This window comes from Meleagris gallopavo, chromosome 7 (genome assembly GCF_905368555.1).
Source record: "Meleagris gallopavo chromosome 7, MGAL_WU_HG_1.1, whole genome shotgun sequence".
Lineage (NCBI taxonomy): Eukaryota > Metazoa > Chordata > Aves > Galliformes > Phasianidae > Meleagris > Meleagris gallopavo.
In genome coordinates, this window is record NC_139410.1 from 1247721 (window position 1) to 1269240 (window position 21520).

At 48.9% G+C, this 21520-nt stretch overlaps 1 protein-coding gene across 2 annotated transcripts in view; it reads left to right on the forward strand.

Moving 5' to 3' along the window:
* The first annotated feature begins 3585 nt into the window (after positions 1 to 3585).
* The window catches only part of TMEFF2 (transmembrane protein with EGF like and two follistatin like domains 2), a 108123-nt gene continuing 90188 nt past the window's right edge, over positions 3586 to 21520 (forward strand). The window contains exons 1-4 of one of the 2 annotated variants that reach the window (XM_085228840.1): positions 3586 to 4028; positions 4433 to 4542; positions 9572 to 9701; positions 12093 to 12119. In XM_085228840.1, the coding sequence (XP_085084966.1) occupies positions 3854 to 4028; positions 4433 to 4542; positions 9572 to 9701; positions 12093 to 12119 (442 nt within the window). In that variant the 5' untranslated portion in view covers positions 3586 to 3853. The remainder of the gene's footprint in view (positions 4029 to 4432; positions 4543 to 9571; positions 9702 to 12092; positions 12120 to 21520) is intronic. The other variant, XM_085228841.1, reaches the window with a different exon arrangement.

Sequence of the window (21520 nt, forward strand, 5' to 3'; positions counted from 1 at the left end):
ATCTACTTGAGATTCTGACAGCAACACATGTGAAGGCTAAGTCTGCCAATTTTTGGTCAAGCCAAACCTGAAAATACACAGACCTGAAACAAATGTTCTTCCAAGAGGGGAAAGCTCTCGTTGCATACACGTAAGTCCATATAGGTTGTGCGTCCTTTGTTGTTCCTCTGCTGGAGCAGGTGACATCCGTCACACACCTTTTCTTCTGGGTTGCTTCTTCTGAGAATTGGGCCCCCAAGCCATTTCAGGTGGGATTTCTGCGTAATGGAATCAGGCCTCATCTTTTGCTGAGAAAGACTGCCAATGAAAATAGGTGATGCCTATGTCCCCTTCTTGTTGGTGCTGGCTAGGATGTTGCTTGGTCAGTTCTCTTTCTGACTTAGTAAATTTTTCTCACTGTTTCTAGGTATCTTGCAGTAGTTTGTTCATGCAGAGTACCTTTTATCCTCTCAAGAACCGTGCAGAGGGGATTTTTTTAAGTTCTGTATTTGCATGTTTCACAAACATATGGTAACACAGCGTGAGTGGTGAAGAGGCTAACTTGAATGTCCCTTGGAGGGATTCATTCTTAGCTGCTATGGAACCCAAGTCCTGTACTCTTAGCACCTGAAGAAAATGTTGACGAACATAAGCTGTATTGTAAAAATAAGCCTTTTTTGTTAATATTCTTGATGAAAGTACTGTCCTAGGGCCTTGGGAGACCTCAGACATGCAGTGCTTTAAAGACAAGGGCTCGGCTTTACAGCCTTGGGTAGACAGAGCGTAAGGAGAACAGGTCTCGCACACCCATAGCTTGTACTGCCGAGGAGGTTTTGCTACACTCTTCTGCACCAGTTGGCTGCTCCCAAGTTCTGGGAAACTTCTGGGAGACTGCAGGCTTCCAGGAGCAGCACAGCCAAGATGCAATGCAAGTGTGAATAACTGAGGTTACATAACTCGTCAGTAACACGTCGTCTCCCTGCCAAGCACAGCAACAGAAGGCAGAGCTTGCAGATGTGCGACGTGGGACTGGCAGTGGGCGCAGCCTGGTCCGGGCCCAGACCACGAGGGGCTGGAGGAGCACGCTGCAGGCTGGCACAGATCTCCCTGCCCTTCAGGGCACTTGAAACATCTCAACCAGCTGCTTTCCATCTGGGAGCCATGTCCCGCAAGCACTGTACGTCTGGTGTGACGACGTGTGTTGGATGACGCTGTATCAGTGCTGCCTCTGAGGCCTTTCATCTGCCCATTTTCTGTGGTAAAGGCAACTAAAAGCTGCACAGGTCCCAAAACAGCTCCAAGGGTAATACGTTTAACACTCAGGGTGTCATTTGCCCTTGTTACATACTCACTATCTTGCACTGGAGACACGTGTTTGGAGCTAGAAGGAACCACACCGACGGCTGTTGCTCTGTGGCACTTAGTTCTGAGTTGGAGAACAGGGAGCCAGGGCACAGATGCCATGACCCCGACATATCTTGGAGGCCATGGTAGCTGCAACCTGTCCATCATGCTAGCAGTAAGCTGCCTGCTTGGCAGCAAATGGGCTGCATGGCTTACGAGGAGTAGTTTCTGTGTGGTGGGGAGATGTGATGGGAGCACCAGGCATCAGCTAATCACAGCACTGGGGCACAGCTGGGAATAACACATGACCAAGTGATTGTGTGTGCAGCACCGGATTAGAAGGGTAAAGGGATGCCTGATTTGGGGCTGCGAAAGGTAATTGAGTTGCAGTCTCTTTAATTCAGGAGAAATTGCTGGAGAGGGTGATGGAGAAATGGGGCTCGTGGGTCTGGCAGATGTATTTTTATCATTAAAATGTTTTACGAGTAAAGCCTTTATATCAACAAGGAAAATCTTTTCGAGGAAAATAGCAGTTAGTCACAGCAAAACCCCTAGCACCGTGCCCTAAACAGGCTGCCCTTCAGGCAGGGCCAGGTCTGCAGTTCAAGCTCGGCGCTGTGACAATGACAGGACCTCTGGTGGAGCTCCCATTTTCCAAAGTCAGCAAACAAGCACAAAAATAGAGGGGCTCCTTTGTCTCAGCAGACAGAGCCTGTTGTCTGAGCGGCTGGAAATAAAGCAGGGCAAATGTAAGTCAGAGCTGTGTGCGAGGGAGCCGGGCAGCGCCGTGCTATACGGCACTCTGGGGAGAAGGCGGGCTGCAGCTGGGCTGCTGCTGTGCTTAACGGTGCTCCTTGTGTGGCAGCTGTGGTGGCAGGAGAGGAAGGACCTGATAGTCTCGCTGCCTTCTTAGGCTGGGTAAACTGGTCTATAAACAAGGGCCAGGCAGGGAGACGGCACACACCCGGCTGGGATGGAGGTCTTCATGCACAAGGCAGAGAGAGCTTTGGTGAGCAACAGATGATGGATGTGAGAAAGAATCAGCAAGTTAAATACAAAAGGGGAAGGTGAGAGGGAAATAGAATACGATAGTAAAGGGAATAATGACATGGCAAAAAAAAAAAAAAAAAAAGTGAAATAAAGTGCTGAAGGGAAAGACAAAAAAAAAATCAACTGGCAGATTTCTGTGAAACCGCGGAAGATGAAGGAGCAGATTCCGTCCAGCCGCTAGCAGGCAGTAAAAAGGAGTATTCCGTGCGTGCGAGGTGCTTCTTAAGGCTTGGTCAGTTGGTAGGAAACGGGAGGCTCAGGGGCGTGCGTGCATCTTCAGCAGCACTGCAGCACATGCAGGAGCACGCAGACCGATGTGCGCTTCAGTGTAGCAAAGGCTTTTGGAGTACGGACACGCAGAGGGGCCGATGCAGGCAGCTGCAGGTGGCCTAACGGGGAGCAGGTGTGGCTGTACAGGACGGGACGGGGATGCAGGAATTCTGCGGCGCCTTTGGAATAGATGGGAATTCTGCCAAGCCGGAACGCTCCCTGTCACAGCGTGCGGAGCTGCTGTTGGGATGCCGAGCAGCAGCACTGCTGTACGCACCGACAGCACTGCCGTGTGCACACACACAGCGGTTCTGCACACACGTATAGCAGCACCGTGCGCACACCTTTAGCACCGCTGTACGCACACCTAGAGCAGCGCTGGACGCACAGCTGCAGCCCCGTCCCAGCCGCAGCACTTCGGTCGGGGCGGAGGTGCGGTGCGCTGCGGGCTCCGCTGCCGTCTGCGCAGAGTGGTCCGATGGGGATTCGTTCCCCGTAAGGTCTAACGAGTGCTTCCTCGCGAGCCGCCGGCACCGCGGGGCGCGGGACGGCCGACGGGACGTTGAGACGCCCCGCTCGCCGCCCGCCGCGCCCCGAGGTGTGCCCGCCGCCGTGATGGTGCAGTTTTCCAGCGGGGCGTGCCGCCGCGGCCCGGCCGAGCACCCCCCGCGCTCCCCATCGCTCCGCTTCCGTCCCCGCTCTGCGCGGCCGTCCCGCATCCCGCGCCCCGCGGCCGCCCCCGGCGACGGCAAGACCGGCGGGCGGGCGCGCGCGCGCACGCGGGCGCGCGAGGCGCGCTCCCGCTCCCCCCCCGACCCTGCCCCGGGCGCCGCCTCGGGGCTCCGCCGCCCCGCCCGCCGCTCCCCGCTCGCCGCTCGGCCAATGGGGGCGCGGCGGCGGCGGCACGTGACGCGGCGGGCCGGGACCCGCTGCTTCCCCCGCGCAGAGGGATGCGGGCGGCAGAGCGGGGCAGGCGGCGGCGGCGGCGGCTGCGCGGCGGCGGCCCCTCCGCGCCCAACCCCCGCTCCCCGCCGCCCGGCCCCTATGGCAGCCGCTCCCCGCCCCGCCGCCGCCCCCCGCAGCCCCGCGCCGCCCCGCCGGGCTCCGCCGCTCGCCGCTCGCTGAGCCGCGCCGCCGCCGGCCGGGGCCCCGGGATGCCCAGCGGTCCCCGGCGCCCCGGGGGCTCGGCGGAGAGTTGAGGGAGGGAGTCATGGTGCCCTGGGAGCCCTCCGCGCCCCGGCAGTGCGGCGGCTGGACGCTGTGCGACTGCTGCTGCTGGCTGCTGCTGCCCGCCGCGCTGCTGCTGCTCGCCCGCCCCGACAAGCTGGCGGCCTTCCCTACCTCCCTGAGCGACTGCCAGACGCCCACCGGCTGGAACTGCTCCGGTGAGAGCGCCGGGGAGCCAGCGGGGCCGGGCGCGGGCGGCCGCGGCGTCGGACAGAGCCGCGGGCTGCCCCGAGTCGGGCGGGAGCTCCGAGCTGCGCCCGACGTGTCCCGGCCGCTGCGCGGGGGTCGGGGGTCCGAGAGCCGCGGGGCTCCTCCCGGGAACGGCGCGGGGCTGCGGAGCTGCGGAGCGCGGCTCGCTCGGTCGCGGCTGCAGGAATCGGGACTCGTGTTCGCGGCGGTGCGAGAAAAGGGAGATAGGGGAAAAAGTGCGCGGGAAACGAGGGCTGACGGGGGGACCGAGGGGGAAACGGGCGAAGGAGTGGGGTACCGAAGGCGGAGAGGGACGCCAGGAAATCATCCGTCGCTCCCCGATGCTGACATGTTCCTCCGCTTTGCATTCGAGGTTACGATGACAGAGAAAACGATCTCTTTCTCTGCGACACCAACACCTGTAAATTCGATGGGGAGTGTTTGAGGATCGGAGACAGCGTGACTTGCGTCTGTCAGTTCAAGGTAAGGAGATTGATATTTCCTCCCCTAATTCGTTAATGAGAGCACGAGGCGCGGCGCTCCCGCTGTCACCTGTCACTCGGCAGTGCGGGGAAGTTGGAGGCGCAGCCTGGCAGCGTGCGGCGGGCAGCCGGGGAGCCAACTGGTGGCACGGGGACACGAGCTCTGCTGGGGAAGGCAGATGCTGCGGCTTTACGCGTCCCCTCGGTCCGCAGCTCCCGCCGTGCGTTTCTGACCGTTCTTCTGTCCTGTGAAGGAGGGATTGAAAATGAATTTAGGGAGGGCTCTGATACAGATCGCGGCTTATTGTATTCGGAGTTCTGATCTCGTTAAAGAAATGGATCCGTAATGTGCTTATGCAATGTTTTGAGGAAGGGCTGCGCGGTGACAGGCGCTTCTGACCGTGTGTCTGCCCAGCTGATCAGATTAGGGAGAAATCCCTGTTCCAAACCGGGAGCTCCCTTTGGGTTAATGGAGCTGGAGCGGACGCTGGTAGCTGCCCCCGCTCCTTCTCCTCCCCGCAGCATCCCAGGCATCCTCAGGGTCGGGCGGCTTCCTTAGGAAGGATTCGTGCGGTGCTGGGCCGACCCGCAAGCAGCTGTGCTTTCCGCACTGACCTGAATAGAGCCCGGGCGTTCGAGGGGCTGTGCGTGTCTGTGCCTGTGTGTCTCTGGCTGTATTTCCTGTCGTCTGTGGTGTTCTAACGTCGACTTGTGCAACTTGTGGTGCTGCCGGGAGCGCTTGCAGCCGGGCAGGCCAGTGACACAGCTCGGGATGGTGTGTGCCCGCAGTGACTGATGCACTACTGGGCTCTGATAGGCTGTTCGCTTGGAAGCCCCGTGAGTACCGTGCTGTTCCTAGAGCTAAATCTGTCTCTGGAGAAAAATCCCAGGCGATCAACTCCTGCCTTAACAGCAAAGGAATTCTCAGCAATGACAGCAAGGCAGGTGTTTGCTAAGGTGCTGTGGTTCCTTGCTCGCCGTGTGGCTTTTAAATCCAGCTCTGGTTTGCCTGCATCACAAACCCCGCGCTGGAGCCCCGCTGTGAGCGGCGTGCCGAGGGGCGTTGTGCTGCGGCTCGGCGTGTGCGGGGATTTCGGGGCTCTCTTTCGAAGAATGAGCTGTAACGCGGCGTGGCGCTGCCCGGTCCCGTTGCGGGGGCTGGCATGCTGCTGCCCTCGGTCCTGCAGGGGACATAGGAACACATGGAAGGGAACTGGGTAATGGCTGTAGGGCCGTGTCTGTGAGATGGGCTCTGCGAGAGGGATGTGCCTCCCCACGCAGCGGCAGGTGATGGGCAGGGAGCTGCGTGCTGGTGCGAGATGAGTCCCCAGGGAGGTGCCTGCGGCTGGGTGAGGCGGGCAGAGCCGTAGGGTTGGGTGTCCGGGGCGAGGGGTCCTTCATCAGAACTCAGTGCCCCATTTCGGTGACAGCTCGCTGGGTGATAGTGAGCAAATCAATAGCAGACGCCTCATCACTATAATTACTTGTTATGTTTTCTCCAGAATTTGCCAGGGGCTTTCACTGCAGCTTGAGAAAACAGGGACTGAAAGCTAATTCTGCCTCCTCGCTGTCTGAAAGGCCTGGACTGGCCAGCGTGGGGCTTGGGGGGCTGTAGAGGCAAATTGGGACTGCTGCAAAGGCTAACTGCTGCAGCTTTGGTTTGGTTTGTTTCTTTGGTGTGGTTTTTTTTTTTTGTTTTGTTTTTTTGGGTTTTTTTTTTTTTTGCTTTTTTTTGTTTTGTGTGTGTTTGTGTTTCTTTTTTGTTTTAGTTAATCAAATCAGAATTGCAGATACTAGCTCCGTTTGGGTGGACACGATTGATAAAATTCATCTCATATTGTTTCAGAGGGCATACCCAGTCAGACTGATGTAGAAGGTGTGAGTGGGGCTCTCTCTCCATAGAGCAGCAGGCACGCGCTGAGACAGGGGTTCCTGTTTCTTGGCTCCCTCTTGCTCCTTCACAAAGCCATGCCCTGTTCCCTGTCTCCCCCTGGTGAGCTGCTCTGTGGGGCACAGTACCACATCTCGCTCTGTCCAGGGGATGTGCTGTCCAGCTGTGGGTCTGAGTGTGGCAGCCACCTCCCTCTTACCTTGCACAGCAAGCCCTGCAGGGTCCTCCAAAGCCGTCAGCAGCCCGGCATCTCTTCTTCTTCAGATCTTGTCTGAACGTGTCCAAAAGGCGTTTCCACCAAGGTTGCACCTCATGACCAAGAGGGCAAATGTTAACTGCTTTGTGTGTGGGGAGCCCTCCTACTGCGTCTTGAGTCCCTTGCATCCTTCAGTACTGGTGGAGCTGTAGCTCACCTGCCAGCTTGCTGCCTGCTATTTCACTTCTGGAATATAGTGTCATGCTGCATGGCTCCTAACATAGTCAGTATTTGGGGAGTGAAGCCTGAGAGTAGGAGGAGGTCAAACATGCAACAGCGCATGGGTTCACCAGTCTCTTCAGAAAACAAACCTTATTCTTCCAGCACTGATCCCAGCACTTGCAGGATTGCCTTGTCTCCAGCTGTGGTTGTGACTGCACAAGGCTGCTCATGCTGAGAATGTAGGTGACTTGGATGCACTTACTTCCCTTCTTTACAGGTATATTTTAAGAACCCACATATGAGAGAATCTGACAGTATGCTCCTGGGTTTATTGAAATTTGACATGGATTTCACTGTGCGTTCCAACAAGCCTTTAGGGATGGAGAATTGTGATCGTGTCCAGAGCCTGATCTATCGAGTCTTAAACCAATACCAAAAACATGTTGTTAGACTGAGGAAGCCATGCCAAGAAAGCCAAGTCAAGGTCTGGTATCCTCTATTGTGAGGAAGAAGCTCGCCAGCTACCTGAGCACTGATGCTGTGACCTTCCCTTCAGCGGTCTTGTTTTTTTTCTACTGGGTGACTTCCAGAATGGTTTCATCATGGCCTTTAGAGTCAGCCCAGCTCAGAGCAAGGCAGCACTTACCTGGAAGCTCTCACCTGTTGCACTCCCACCAGCAGCTCCCCACTTCTGCCTTCTCCATCCAAGCAGCAGCTGTATGGAATGAGAGATGGGCAGTGATGAAGAAATGCATGAGGGACCATTCCAGCTTGAGAAGAGAAAGGGTGGATCACCTGTCGTCACTGTGATGGGCCAGTTACCTCTGCTCTCCACAGAGCCAAACTTGGGTGAGTCAGGAGCTACAGGAGAGATGGAAGAACCTCTGTGAAAAGAATGGCACCTTCCCAGGGCCCTGCCTGATGTCTCTCAGATACATTCTAAAGCTGCTGAGCTGTGGAAGAAGTTGTGGCCCAGCTGCCAGAAGCAACCAGGACCCGTGGCTCAGGATTTCATTTCTGACATCTCACATTGCTAACGTACGGCTGCTTGGCCTTTCAGATTTGAAGCTAAGTCAGTGTAAAAGATCATCTTAGTCTCTGGGCAAAACCAGCAGAGTTCCCACTGTGTTTCTTGGGAATGGGGTCCAGCATTGTTTCTGTGTGTATCAAAACCTTAGAGATGCTTTGGGTTGGATTCTGCACCGATTGCTCTGCCAAGAAGTCCCATGGGCGTCAAGGAGAGAGGGTGTGTAAAAGAAGACTGACTTCATGCTTCATGCTTTAGAAAATTTGCATGATTGTGTTAATTGTCCTGGTTAAGTATTCCAGATGACCCTCCAGCATTTGTTGTCGAGCTGCTGGATGAGGTTGGTGGTTTTTGCTTGCAACATTCCTCGAGTTCAGAGCACAGCTGTGACGATAGCAGAAACACGTTTTAATGCGCTGTTGAAAATTTCTGCGTGGGGAAACACCTCATCAGGAGAGGAAGGGAAAGATTTTCACTACTGCTATGCTGTCCCACTCTGAAGGAAGAGGATGCTGGAGGTGGGACGCAGCTCTGGAAGATCTGAGAAAATACAACACGTGGGGAAAATGTCATTTGATTTAGCCCAATCAAAATGTCACTCTGACCAACTATGAATAATTCGTTGGCAGCTGCTGTGTGTGGAGGCCTGCAATGAATGCAATCTATGCAACTGTTTGTGATGCTGGTTTCTGTAGTCGCTCACCTCGAGGCCTATTTGGTCTGTGTGGCTCAGTTCTGTGCGTTAGGCTGTGAGCACACCTCAGCTGCTTTGTGGCACGAGGTAGCCAAATAGGTGGTATGGCTTCTTTAATTTTCGTTTGGATTTAGGCAGAGGTGAGCATTTGTAAATAATAATTGTGATCATTCCATTTGTTATAATTAAACAATGAGGCATACCAGGAGTACGGTAATCATGAGATAATCATATCCCTGGCGTAATTACCACGTACAGGGCACATCCAAGAATCTTTAAGCCTCGGAGTGTGATTGTCTGATGATAACTGCACCCCGTAGGTTGCCCAATTTTCTCTACTAAATGGAATTATTTTTATTAAAACGAGCAGAAGAGGGCAAAGCTGCCCTGCAGTGTTGGAGGGGGAAGGCAGACGGTGTGGACAGCAGGGCAGGGCTCGTGGCTGGTGGGAGCACAGCCGTGGTGTGGGGACCGGGTGCTCCCAGCATCCTGGGTGCAGCATCCGGCCCACAGCAAAAGGGATGGATGCCTTTTTGTCCAAGATCTCTCGGAAATGATTGCCCTCTGTCCCATCAGTTCTCATTATGGCTAAGTGCGTAAATAGAGAGTTATGTGCGCGTAGACAGACGCCTCTCCGCATGCAAAGGACCGGTGCTGTAGTGGGGAGGAGGATGGGAAGAGTCTGCTGGCTGCAATTTGCCTGTTGCCATCCAATAGAAACGCATGAGCTGCTGCTGGGAAGCTGCTTTCCTTGCCGGGTGTTCCCTGCCTGGAAGTGCTCATCTTCATGGGGAGGCAGTTCTGTGGGTACTTGCCCGGGGTTGTCTCACAATTCTCTCTCTTCATTGTTTTGCACATCCCTGATCTCTAGCAAAGGGCAGAGCCACTGCCTCCTTCCCGCTGTTCTCCTGGTGGTTTCATGCTGGGGGGTGGGAGCACGCAAACCTCGGGCTGCCCCGTCCCTCTGCACGGCTAACGCTGCCCCTCTGTGTCCTTCCAGTGCAACAATGACTACGTGCCCGTCTGCGGCTCCAACGGTGACACCTACCAGAACGAGTGCTACCTGAAGCAGGCTGCCTGCAAGCAACAGAGCGAGATACTGCTCGTCTCCGAAGGATCGTGCGCGACCGGTGCGTAGCAGAGAGCTGCCTCTGCTCAGGGCTGGAGCCCTGTGAATCCTTCCTTCGAGTTCATTGGGGGTTAATTCATTGCAGTCTTGATTGTGAGAAGATGCTGCTGCTTCCAAATAGACTTAGGTTGACGGAGTGCAACGCAGAAGTTGGTGACTCTTGTTTGTTTGTTTGTTTGTTTGTTTAAATTCTGTATCTTGTGTTGCTGGCCAGTCAGTCTATGCTTAGGGGGCAGGAGGACGAGTCACTGGGAGCAGATAACCATAGCAAGCAGGTGCCAGATAAATGGATGGGCGTCTGGCTCATAGCAACCGCCTCTGCAGTCTGCAGAGAGTGGGGCTGGAGCAGCGCTGCCCCTAAGGCAGCCTTTTCAGTTGTTCCTTGCAGGGCCAGGTTCCCAGCTGATATAGCTCAGCAGAGCTCTGCTGTTAGTGAGCCACACCAGCTCCCACCAGCTGAGGATTTAACCCCACCACACTTAATGAACAGGTCTGTGCAATCACTTATTTCCCAGGATTTGTTGGAAGTGCTCATTCAAGAGCACATGTGACAACTGACCGGTGTTTGAAACTCCCTTGCTGAACTCTGAGCATCAAGAGCTATTTGTGTCTCTGCTTTCATGGAGCAGCAAGGAAAGCAAATGAGCAAAATCCATTAGAAAAACAGAGTTGGATAGGTGCAAGAGTTCTTGATGTTTTTCTTCTGTGCTCAGTGTCTGTTAGAGCTGGGCAGTGAAGTTCACTTGAAAAGAATAGAAGGAGTAAGGCTTTGTTCTTGAGAGAGCCTTTTAAACTTAAGGCAGTTTTTTTTTTTCTCAGGTGAGGACAGAGGAGTCGATAAAAAGTACATCAGACAAACTTTGTGCAGTGCCATGATTTTTGTGTTTAGTGCATCAGAGAGAAAAAGCTTTTTCCTGGAAATTTTCTTTTTCTCTGAAGCTGTTACCTGGCAATTTTCAATAGGGGTGGAAAAAAAAAAAAAAAAAACAACACACAGAGCTCAATTTTTTTTTCTCCCTCTATAAAGTGATACTAAGTTGGGCTCAGACTGACAAAGCCTATTGTGGCAAAGGATTCCTTTCACCCAGTAAATTTTTTCAGCACAGCAACTCTTTCTTTTCTTATTTGTTTGAAAACAAACAAACAAACAAAAACTGGCCTAACTTTTTGATTCAAGGGATTTGATCAAGTTTGAGTGCATTGCTTCATCTTTTCCTAATCTGGCTCGCTACTGGCAGTGGGATGGTGCAGAGTGACACACAGGGCTGCCAGCCTCCACAGAGACCTGTGCTGCTGGGGGGCTTGGTGGAGATGTGGGCTTCATAATGTAGGGGCAGGAGGAAAACATGAGATCCCTCCCTGCGAAGAGAGAGAGAATACAGGGAAATACTATCATTATCTGTTTGCTTTTCCAAAGCCCTTTGGCTTTTTTCCCCACTGAGAATCATCAGTTTGCACTGCAAGACTGAGCCACTTTTATGACAGATTTATTGAAACGGAGCTGGCACGTGCAAGCCAGTTCAGATCCACCAGGCCCTACTGCCAGTGAACTTGACATAACAGTTCATGGGGTGACTGGATCCCCAAGCAGCCATCCCAAACTCTTTCTTTTCCTCTTGATGTTGATGAATGGATTAGCATCTGCTAAGGAGGGCATCCTTTCTCTTCGGGAGCATTTTGTAGCCCTTTCCAAGTGTGGACGTTACTGTACTTGGCCTTGGTTAGAAAGCATGATAACGAAGTCTGGGCTTGGAGATTTCGAGGCATGGCACTTGGGTGTGCACTTGGGTTTGTGAATCTGGTTGTTCCATCCTAACAAACAGTGAGCAGGAGTAAAATAAAGCACTTGGCTTTGAAACTGAGCAACCACCTGGAGAGAAATGGCGCTTTAATTGTTGATCTGAAGAGCTTTGGATGAGAGTTTCAGTGGTTGATTCTAACTGGTTATGATCTGCTGAGGCGTTCTGTGCAGACGATGGCACGCATTTCCAGTCAGTCTGGGCTCAGATAGATGTGTTTAAAAGGCCTGTTTGATGCTGGCTGTTTCCTAGTGGCCATGTGAAGCGACTCTGCACAACTGTTGGGAACAAAGCTCCTGGAGCTGCTTTATCAGTCTCAGTACAACAAAATGAGGCAGAGGCTTCTGAGAACATCACAGCACTCAAGGGCTTAAGTTATTTTAGTCTTATATAGAGACTATAAAGTAAGGGAGTTCAGACATGAGTAAGGCAGCTTGAGTGAACTGTGTTCAGATTAGATCTCTGTAATTTACCCAGGGATGACATCAAACATAAGATACGATGTAATGCATTTAACTGAACAGTCTTGCCTTACATGCTTACAGGACATACAGCAGCACATGAATATAAATTTCATTCTGTTCTCTTCTCAGATGCTGGCTCAGGATCTGGGGACGGAGGTAAGAGCCCTCTTCGAATATTGCTCTGCTTATATCTACACCAGTTGTCTTTTGCAATTTCAGCTTCTAAGTGGATGTGCTTTGCAGTTTAGTTGTTACACTACATATTGTCTGTTGTTTGGCTTTTTTTCTGAAAAAGTGACATTTTGCATTTTAGTCAAGCTGCAACCCAGTAATGACATGCTGTTTTCTAGGGTAATTCAGAAAGCTGTGTTCCTTCTAATAGGACTTGGAATTATTCATAGGTTGTGGTAGGAGCTCTATCTCCATCTACTGTTACTGTTGCACTTGTTTGTTCTGTTCTTAGAGAGCTATTTCTTCTCGTTTTTAACACGTGAGCCAAACCCTTCGTTTCTCCTTGCTGGAGGATTCAAAGCAAATATTTTGTGGCAGTGGAGAGCATTCTTTTGAAGTTACGAAGCAATGTCATGGGAGAAGAATGGTGTGTTTTTGTAAGAACAACAACAGCAAAAGCAAACAGAGAAATAGAAATAGTCCGAACCCTTTGATGCATTTGGAGCCTATTGTAAAACAGCAGCAAACTTGCATTTAAACTGGAGGGTAAATTTGTGGGTTTCCTTGTTTTTATTTCTTAGATGGAGTGATTTATGGATTTGCTGGTTTGCCACGTGTGACTAGTGCTTCTTGCGAGTATACGTGGTGGCTTTGGGTAGAGCCCTACCTCAGGGTAGGCAATGTGCCCTCTGGGAGCTGCTGCTTCCTGGAGGCTGTGAAGCATGAGGGCTAGTTGGGGCAGCCAGTCCTGTAGTTTTGCTCACCAGTGCACTAGAGTGTGCAGCGTGCAAGTAGGATTTTCACCTGTGAAGTGGTATTTGCAGGAGATCTAATTGTCACATACTGGACTTCAAGTGTCACAATTGAAAGTATTACCTCTCGTATTCAGAAACTTGGGCTGACTATTCCTGTCTTACTCTCGTGTCCTTCTACATTGTCCTTCTGACTGGACCAGTTCATAGACATTCAAAGACTAAAAGAAATCTACACTTCATTTTATACTTAAGATGGGGCCTTCAAGCACATGGTTAATAAACCTATTTTCAAATGACAAATTTTGTATGGCTTTTCTCAGGTATGTACCAAGGAGCATGAGTAAGACTTCCAGTTTGTTTTGTAACTGGTGGGTGGCGCAGAGTGGGGAAACAAACTTGGCCACTATGGAATCCATACTTAGAAAGCATAGGATTTTAAAAGCTTAGGATTTCCAAGCAATTTCATTTTAAGAGCTGAGGTTGGCAGAAGACAAGTAGAAAAGGGCTGTGGGACTGACGAGGCAGATAGTTAAGGAAGCCAATTTGTGAAGTAGACAGAGTCAAGTTGGTGTGTGTTTAAAGGTCTACAAAGCTGCCTTGTGTTATACAAGATTTAGTAGGCAGCCACTGCTGTTCTCGAAGTACAAAAGTATATTTATGTGCCCTAAGAAGCTAAATCCAGCCAAGTAAATATTGTCACTACATCATTCTTTACTACACACAGTCTTGTTGTAAAAGCTGTAATAAATTTTGGATGTCACTACAATAAGTCTTTTAAAATCCACTCTAACAGTCATGAGTGGAAAGTTGTTCTATGAGAAGTCTGAGGACTTAGGTTATCTTGTTTATTTGCTGTTGTTGGTTTTTTTTTTTAACCGAAAATTGCCCTTTCTGATGCATCTCCAAGCAGTCTTGGTTAACAGCCCTAGGGACTGTGGTGGGCATGGGAGGGCAGCGCGTTCTCCTTGGCGCAGTGGATTAGGAGGCTCTCATTGAGTGCCTTTTCCAAAAAAATCCAGGCAAGTGACATTGGGGCTGGGATATCAAAGAGATCTCTTCCTTGGTGCAGGTTTTGGGACAAGAGGATCTGTACTTGGTGTACAAGAAGAGCATCTGGGTAGGGCTCACTCTCCCTGGGCCAAGGGTAGATGGACTTCAAGCTGAAGGCACCTGCAAGAAGTGATCCTTCAGTGTGAATTGTTGAGGACTTTCCTGCACACTTCGGTGTGTCACTCACAAGCTGTGAGATGAACAGCCCAGCTTTCCGGTGGACTTGTATCTTGTGATTGGAATGACGTAGTCTGATAACGTACACACCTAACAGGGAATTAACTCAAATTTGCCAGCTAGCGTAGGTCGTAGTGTTTTCCAGTTCTTGGAGCGTAGCAAGCTTTTTGCTTTGAGGTGGTTTTCTCCGTAGCTGAAAACAGTTGAGCTCTCAATACTACCTCACCCTCTGTGAGTCTCTGTCCTGTGAAATTATAATCAGTTGATTCAGAAATGACTGGGAAAGGGGTTGGTGCAATGGACAGATATACAACTACACAGTGTGGTCACAAAAACCTCATGTTCTCAGGAACCAGGCTAGAGCAGGGATGGTATAACCAGGGGAAGTGTTCTGCTAGCCACATATCCTTCTGCTCATTCCCACCTGAGTTTGCAGTGAGTTTGTCCCGATATGATATTTGGAATTTGGAGTTTTTTGTTTTTACTTCCAGGCTTGCTGGCGGGGGGGGGGTCCAGCTTCCTGTGTTTTAACATCCTGGGGGCTTTCCAGAGGTGATTGAATACTCCGTTAGGCAGCAATAGCATATTCAGTACAGCAACACAAAAGTCCCCTTATTTGCGGAGCGGTGGGAGGATTTTAAGGTCATTAGCTTCCTGAGCTATCAGCATGCACTCACTTTTGGGATATCCAGGAAATGTGTAAGAACAGTAGGTGTTCAAGTTTTGCACTGCAGAAGATGCTTTTTCCTGTAAATGGAGACTAAAAATGAAGAAGCAAGAGTTGCTTCTTTGTTTTGATTGCAGAAGCTGGGAGCGTGGTGTGGAATAACTTAAAAACCCGTATCATAGAAGGAGGCTAATCAGTGGCAGAAAGAATGAATGTGAAGGAGTTGATACAGAGAGTAATTTAAAGAGATTCCATTCATTTTCATCCATGCTGTTCTCTAGACAGCATAGGATTTTTTTAGAACCCAATGATTCATGGTTTAGTCTTGAGCAGCTTCATAATGAATTCTTGCTTGTTTCCTAGCTTCCTTCAAACAGCGACCAACTTGAGATGCAGTATTTTATTACTATTCTCAGCGGGCTAAGAGCATCTCTCCTTGGTTTCTTGGTGTTTTGTTTTTGTTTTTTTTTTTTTTTTTTGGCGCTGAATTCCTTTCCCCTTCCCCACATGATGCGTTTCCAGTTCTGTCGATGGCCTTGCATTCAGTCTGATGGACGTGCAGTGGGTGGTGGTGGTGCTCGCTGCCGCTGTGGTCCCAGTGCTGCAGTGTGCAGGTGCTTCCATTGAGTTAGTTCCAGAGCCTGATTCCATTTCCACTGAAGTCTTACTTTAATGGGAAACGTACGGGGCCCGTGGGTACGTGCATCTTAGCCAAGATTGATTTTTATGTTAATTCTTTATGATCGAGACTAAAGCAGAATGGAAAAAATATCGTAATTCATCAATATCATCGTCACTATTTAATTCACAGCAGCAGCTAGAGGCACTAATTGTAAGATGAGGGCTCCAGGGTGGTACACACTGGTATTGTAAGGCACTTCCTCACCTTGAGGCAGAGGAAGAAATCCTTCAAGCAGAACCTGAATGTGTGTGAGTTAAGCAGAGGCTGAGAGGGGCAGGCCTGGGGATAACAACCGCTGCTCACAGCCAAACCAGCACCGTGTCCTTTGAACCATGCACAATCCAAAAACAATGGCAGACTGCACTGTTCTTACAGTTGTTCCTAATTTGCCGCTCTTAGGCACACCTGAGAATCAGCAGCCTTTTGGGCCATGCTTTTTTTCTGTTGTTTTCTATGCGTGTTTTATGGGTGAGAGCGGCTTCTTTGTTTGTTCTCTTCTGTTTAGCCCTTAAATCTTAGCCAGAAAATTGAAGTCCTGCGGCTCTTTGTAGGTACCAACATGTTGATCTAATGATACATTTGGAATTCTGATCTGCCTTTCCACTCAGCTTGGAGGTATGTGAGTAAACACATGCACCTCATGAATCTGTGTGGAACAAGTCATCTTGAAACCCAGTCAAAAGAGAGAAGAAAAGCTTAACACTTAAAAGTCTGAGTTTTTTCTTTTGAGGCAAGCTCTAATGCCACGCATACGTGTTCCTGTACAATCAACAACCCAACAGCTGCTTTGACCCAGTCGTATTTGCACTTGTCTCCATGCTGGTTTTGCTTGACTAGCTTGGATTCAGCAGCTCTGCTGCTTTTCCCCAGACTTCCCTTTGTGCTTTATTACAATGCTGATTGATAGGCAGGGCTTTGCAGAACACAATGGATATTGCTGTAAACACCATCCTAGCAATAGTATTGGAGCCAAAATACTCCATAAAACCTGAAGTATATATTGGTTTGAATGAGACACTGTATTAAATGCAATACTGACATCACGTATGCAGACACGCACAGTTTATGGGAAGATAGAGGGACTGCTCTAGTTTAACCTCCAAAAGAAAGGAAATTTGTGTTTTGAGCTATACAGACTATTGGTTTGTTGTTGCTGTGGGTTGACTGCACGTAACAGATAATGCTCTTGTCTCTCTTGTGAGTTTGGAGTATTTGCTGACCCCACATGCTATTACCATCTGCAATAAGGCTGTAGGAAAGCTTCTACTCTAATTTCATTCGGGAGATATGATTTAAAGCATCATCGGAAGGTACAGAAGCAACCATAAGCAGCATGCACTGACTGGGTAAATACCTCTGAAGGGAATGTTTAAATCTTAAATGATTGACCTGACTGTGGATGCTCAGATATATATCTCCTTTGTTAAACAGGTTTTTACCTTGTTAACCTCGACATGGCACCGAGCCCAAACCAATAAGCTCTTTGAAAGGCTGGGTTTATTAGCTCAAGCTATTTGTTGTCCTAATGTGATTACATGACTTTTAGTTCAGGGCTGGCACACATCTGACCTGTGTAAGTGTTTAGCTTGGGAAAAGGCCATAATGTCTCTTCAGGGCCTCTAAAAAATTGGGAAAGCATGGAGTTCCTCTGCTTTTCTTGCTACGTGAGAAGCATTTGGGCTTTCCCAGGTGATGAACTTTCAGGTCCTTGCGGCTGGCATTTTGTGCTGAGCAGGATGCAGTCAATGTTTTAGAAGTCCTAGGAAGGTATGAAAACGATAGGAATATCCAGCTTTTGGATTCCTGTCAAGCTCTCATTTGAGCTGAGCACTGAGCTTATCGACCCTGCCTGCCTGAGATGCTCAGCAAATCCCTGGAGCTCCTCTGGGCTTGAAGCTGTCCAGGCTTATGTATAAGTACCAGTTTGGAAGATGTGTGTCTTGGATTTAGTTGCCTGAGTTCAGCCCACGTTTTGCTTACTGCGTCTTCTACTTCTGAAATTACAGTGCAGAAATTCCATGCAGTGTGATGCTCCCCCGCCTCCCCTCCCCATTCTTAGTTGGGCCCATCAGTAACCAAGTCTCGGCTATGTTGTGGCACAAATGCCACTGTGTAGACAGACAACACTGAGAAACAGTGAGGAAAAGAATTGACTGTAGAATGATTTGTGGCTCATTCTCGGTTGTTACTTCAAAACCATGAGAAAGAATGGAAGATGCAGTGAAGATCCGCAGATTTTTTTTTTAAGGCAAAAGGCAGGTATGACTTTAATTCATAGCCTCTTTCTTAAATGACCTTATTCCTTAGATATATATATATTTTAGCACTCCTGTTAAGTGGTTCAGAGCTACAGAAGGAGGCTGTGAGCGGAGGGTGTTCACCTACAACAAGACATGCTGAAGACACTCCAGTGTTGCTTTGAAAATCCCAACTCCCCTTCCACACCAAAACTGAGCAAAAAAATAATAATAATCCAAAATATCCTAACTGATTATGTGCACTCTGTAAATCCACAAAGAACTCAGTCTTCCAACCAGCAAACAAATCCTATGATACTTTAGCAAACAGATTACAAAGAGGGCATTCTATCACAAGCACTCCTGTGTTGGTCCATTACTGCAGATGTATCGAGAGAGAAATGTAGTGGTCTAGATTTGTCTGCTACATCTCTGTAAACCTGGATTAATTTTTTTTGTGACGAGCATGGAGTCACTGAAGATTAAGTGTGATGACAGTGAGAGGTGAATGTAGCACATCATTTTGCTTTCCTATGCAGGAAATCCTTCCACTAGAAGAAGGATGCGTATTAAGCTTTCCACAGATTCTCGCACGCTTGCTGAGAATACTTCATTTCTTTATGGGATCAGAGTGTGTGTTTAATTTTTAGCCAGTCCTTAAATGCTGTTGACTTTTTTCTTCTCAGTGTGTATGACTTCGGCAGGTGGGGCCTGAGATGCTCTTGGAGTGACCAGAAGTTCTTCAGGTCCTGATTTGTTTCTTAGTTACGTGCTCTGTGCCCTGGTGGCTGAAGAAGCTGATTCACTAGGCGCTTGCTTTGAACTGCCGCTGGCGTGACACAGGATTTATTAGATGCTCTCATGAGATGTAGCAGAGTACAAATGGGGTGAGAGCTGCCAAGTCTCTCTCAAGCAAACAAAAATCAAATGTACTTGATTTTTGTTAACTCTTACGTGTCAGGCCTCAGCTGCAGGTGGCAAATTGAATATATTCTGCGTTGGATGCTTAAATTCCTTTTGTCTAAGATTTCTTGCCTTTTAGAGATGGGTAAATAAGAGCAAAAGTTTTGCCAGCTCTCCTTGAAGTCAGTGAGAGTTTTTTCTCTCGCTGAGACGACTGCTTGCTAGACACTTGGTAAGCTAGAGATTGCTGGCTACTTCGTGTAAATGCACGTACAGAGCAAATTTAATGGAAGTATTGCAAGCTCAGGAGTCCACAACTCATAATAGTGTTCAGACAAGGTAAAATGTTATGGTACAGCGCTACCGGTTCTTAAGGTGTGGGCACAAGTCTTCCAGCCCAGGGTTTTGAATAGTTAGAGAAGATGCTTAGATTACCAGTCATAGAATCATAGAATGGCTTGGATTGGAAGGGACCACAAGTATCATCAACCTCCAACCCTCCTGCCACGTTCAGGGGCGCCAGCCTCTCTGGGCAGCTTGTTATCTAGTCCTCTTTGGTCAGGAGAGTATTTGAATGCAAGATAATAGGAAGAACTCCAGACGGTATTTTGAAAACATTATGATCTGGGGAAGATGTCAGAACTCTTCTATGCTGTTTCATGTTTTTTTAATGCTTCGGGCTTCTTGATCTCATTTGTTCTGGCTACATGCAAACTGGATAATGATGGTGCTTATTTAGACCCATTAAAAAGTGAGCTGCCGAAGCAGGACCCTTTCTAATTTAGCAGCTCCAAATACCTTTACAGACAGGAATTTAAAAGAAGGTAGTTAAGGACATTAATTTGGGTTTTGGTGCATTTGAGAACATGGAGAAGTTGGAAAGGTCTGATAGCAAATAGGTATGTAAGGATTCAGAAGGGTAGGGAAAACATCCAGTTATTTATAGGCCTGTCAATCTGACATTGATCGAGGTAGAGCAGTATGTGGCAGACCCAGACCTGCTTAATAAAGAAATAAATGAGAAGTAATGCCGAGCAATATGGGCTGATGTAATGGATTTTGTCAACTAATTGAAATGTTATTTATGAAGCTACAAATTTGCTTGATAAAGATGGGAATATTGATGTAGCGTACATGGATGTCAGTGAAGTATTTGGCATGCCAGTACACGACACTATGATTAAAGAATAGGAATCATGCAAAATTAACAGCGTAGACGATTGGTAGAGTAAAAACTGCCTTTCACAACTTGATTGTTAGTGGTTTTATCCCTTTTCTATGGATGGCACGGGTCAGCCTTACGCTGTGTGTTGTTTTAATGGTTATTTGGGTCGGAACATGCATTGCTCGTTGGCCAATGTACAGCTAATGTGGCTAGAGTAGTAAGAAGTGAACAGATGACTGAAACAGCCCGGTCTGAGTCTAGCAGGCACCTTGGCGTAAGAAGGAGCATGCCTTCTGATGTGGCCAAATGTAATGTCACAGCCATAGAACAGAAATGGAAAAGCAGAGGCTCGAGGTTGGTACAGTTCCTGGAAGAGAATCATAGTGTCCTTAAGAGTTGGAAGGCGCCTTTAAAGGTCATCTGCGATGAACAGGGGCATGCACAGCTAGATCAGGTTGCTCAGGGCCTGATCAAGCCTCACTTTGGAAGTCTTCAGAGATGGAGCATGCACCACATCTCTGAACAACCTGTTCCAGTGCCTCACCACCCTCATTGTAAAAGATGTTTTCCTTGTATCCAACCTAAATCGACTCTCTTACAGCTTGAAACCAGTTCCCCTTGTTCTGTGACAACAGACCCTGCTAAACAGTCTGTCTCCTGTAGCTCCCCTTCTGATATCAGAAAGGAGGATGGATAGACAAGAAGCCAGAGCCTTAGCAGTTAATGGGCTGGTTGGGAGATTCCCAGCAAGAAAGCTTTACTAGGAAAGCCTTGACGCTCTTAGCTTTGTCAGGGGAAAGAAAAAGTGTGTGCAGGGGCACTGTCTGTGAGTATCTCTGTGGGAAACAGAAGTGAGCAGAAGAAGAGTTCTTCATTCTGACAGATAAAGGTCTAATGAGATGTCAGGCTGGAAGTATGAGTTAGACATTTGTAAATTTGTCCAAGAAGCAGATAGAAGCAAGCAATTAAAAGTTATGTTGGACTCTCTGTCACTTGACTTTTTCACAGTTGTACATCTAGCTCACTCTGTTCAATCATGGAAGTGTTTGAAAGTTGCAGGACCTTTGTCGTGAGGGAGGCCACAGCAGATGCACGTTGGTCCCTTAATTCTTGGTGCTGTACATTGGGTGGCACGCAAAGCGGGCTGAGGTTGCATTCAGTAAGATTCCTACGTTAAGAAACGTGGAAGGAAATTGATTGCTTATTTACTTAGAAGTCCACAGCAGTTTTTCATCTCTGCCCTTTCACATGCAATTGTGTGCATTTACTGTGCAGGTAGTAGAAGAAATGTGGGCGAAGAGAAAACCTCACACATCATGCGCGGCTAATTGTTGTCTATTTAAAAATAGGTCTCACTGCAATGCATTTCGCTCCAACACTTCTTTCTGTTGTCTGGCACTGGATATTATGTGTGGCTGTTGGTCTTTTCCCGTTCACAAACAGGCAATGTCCTGGAGGCTCTGAGGAACCGCCTGGGATTCTTCTCCTTTCTCTTTCTTATGATATAATGAGGCAGAGCAGAGAGGAGGATTGCACCCGCAGAGCTCTGAAGTTGGAATGTGTATTGATTGTGATTAAATAACATTTGATTTTATCTGTTATTGCAATCAGCCTCTCCAGCTTTGATGTTTTAGGATATGTGAGGGGTTTGGGAGGTGGGAGAGAAAGTACCCGAGTAGACTGTGATTAATTGCTTTGGCTCATCATGTCTTCCACTAGACTTAGAGGCATCTTCATGTTTGTTATAACA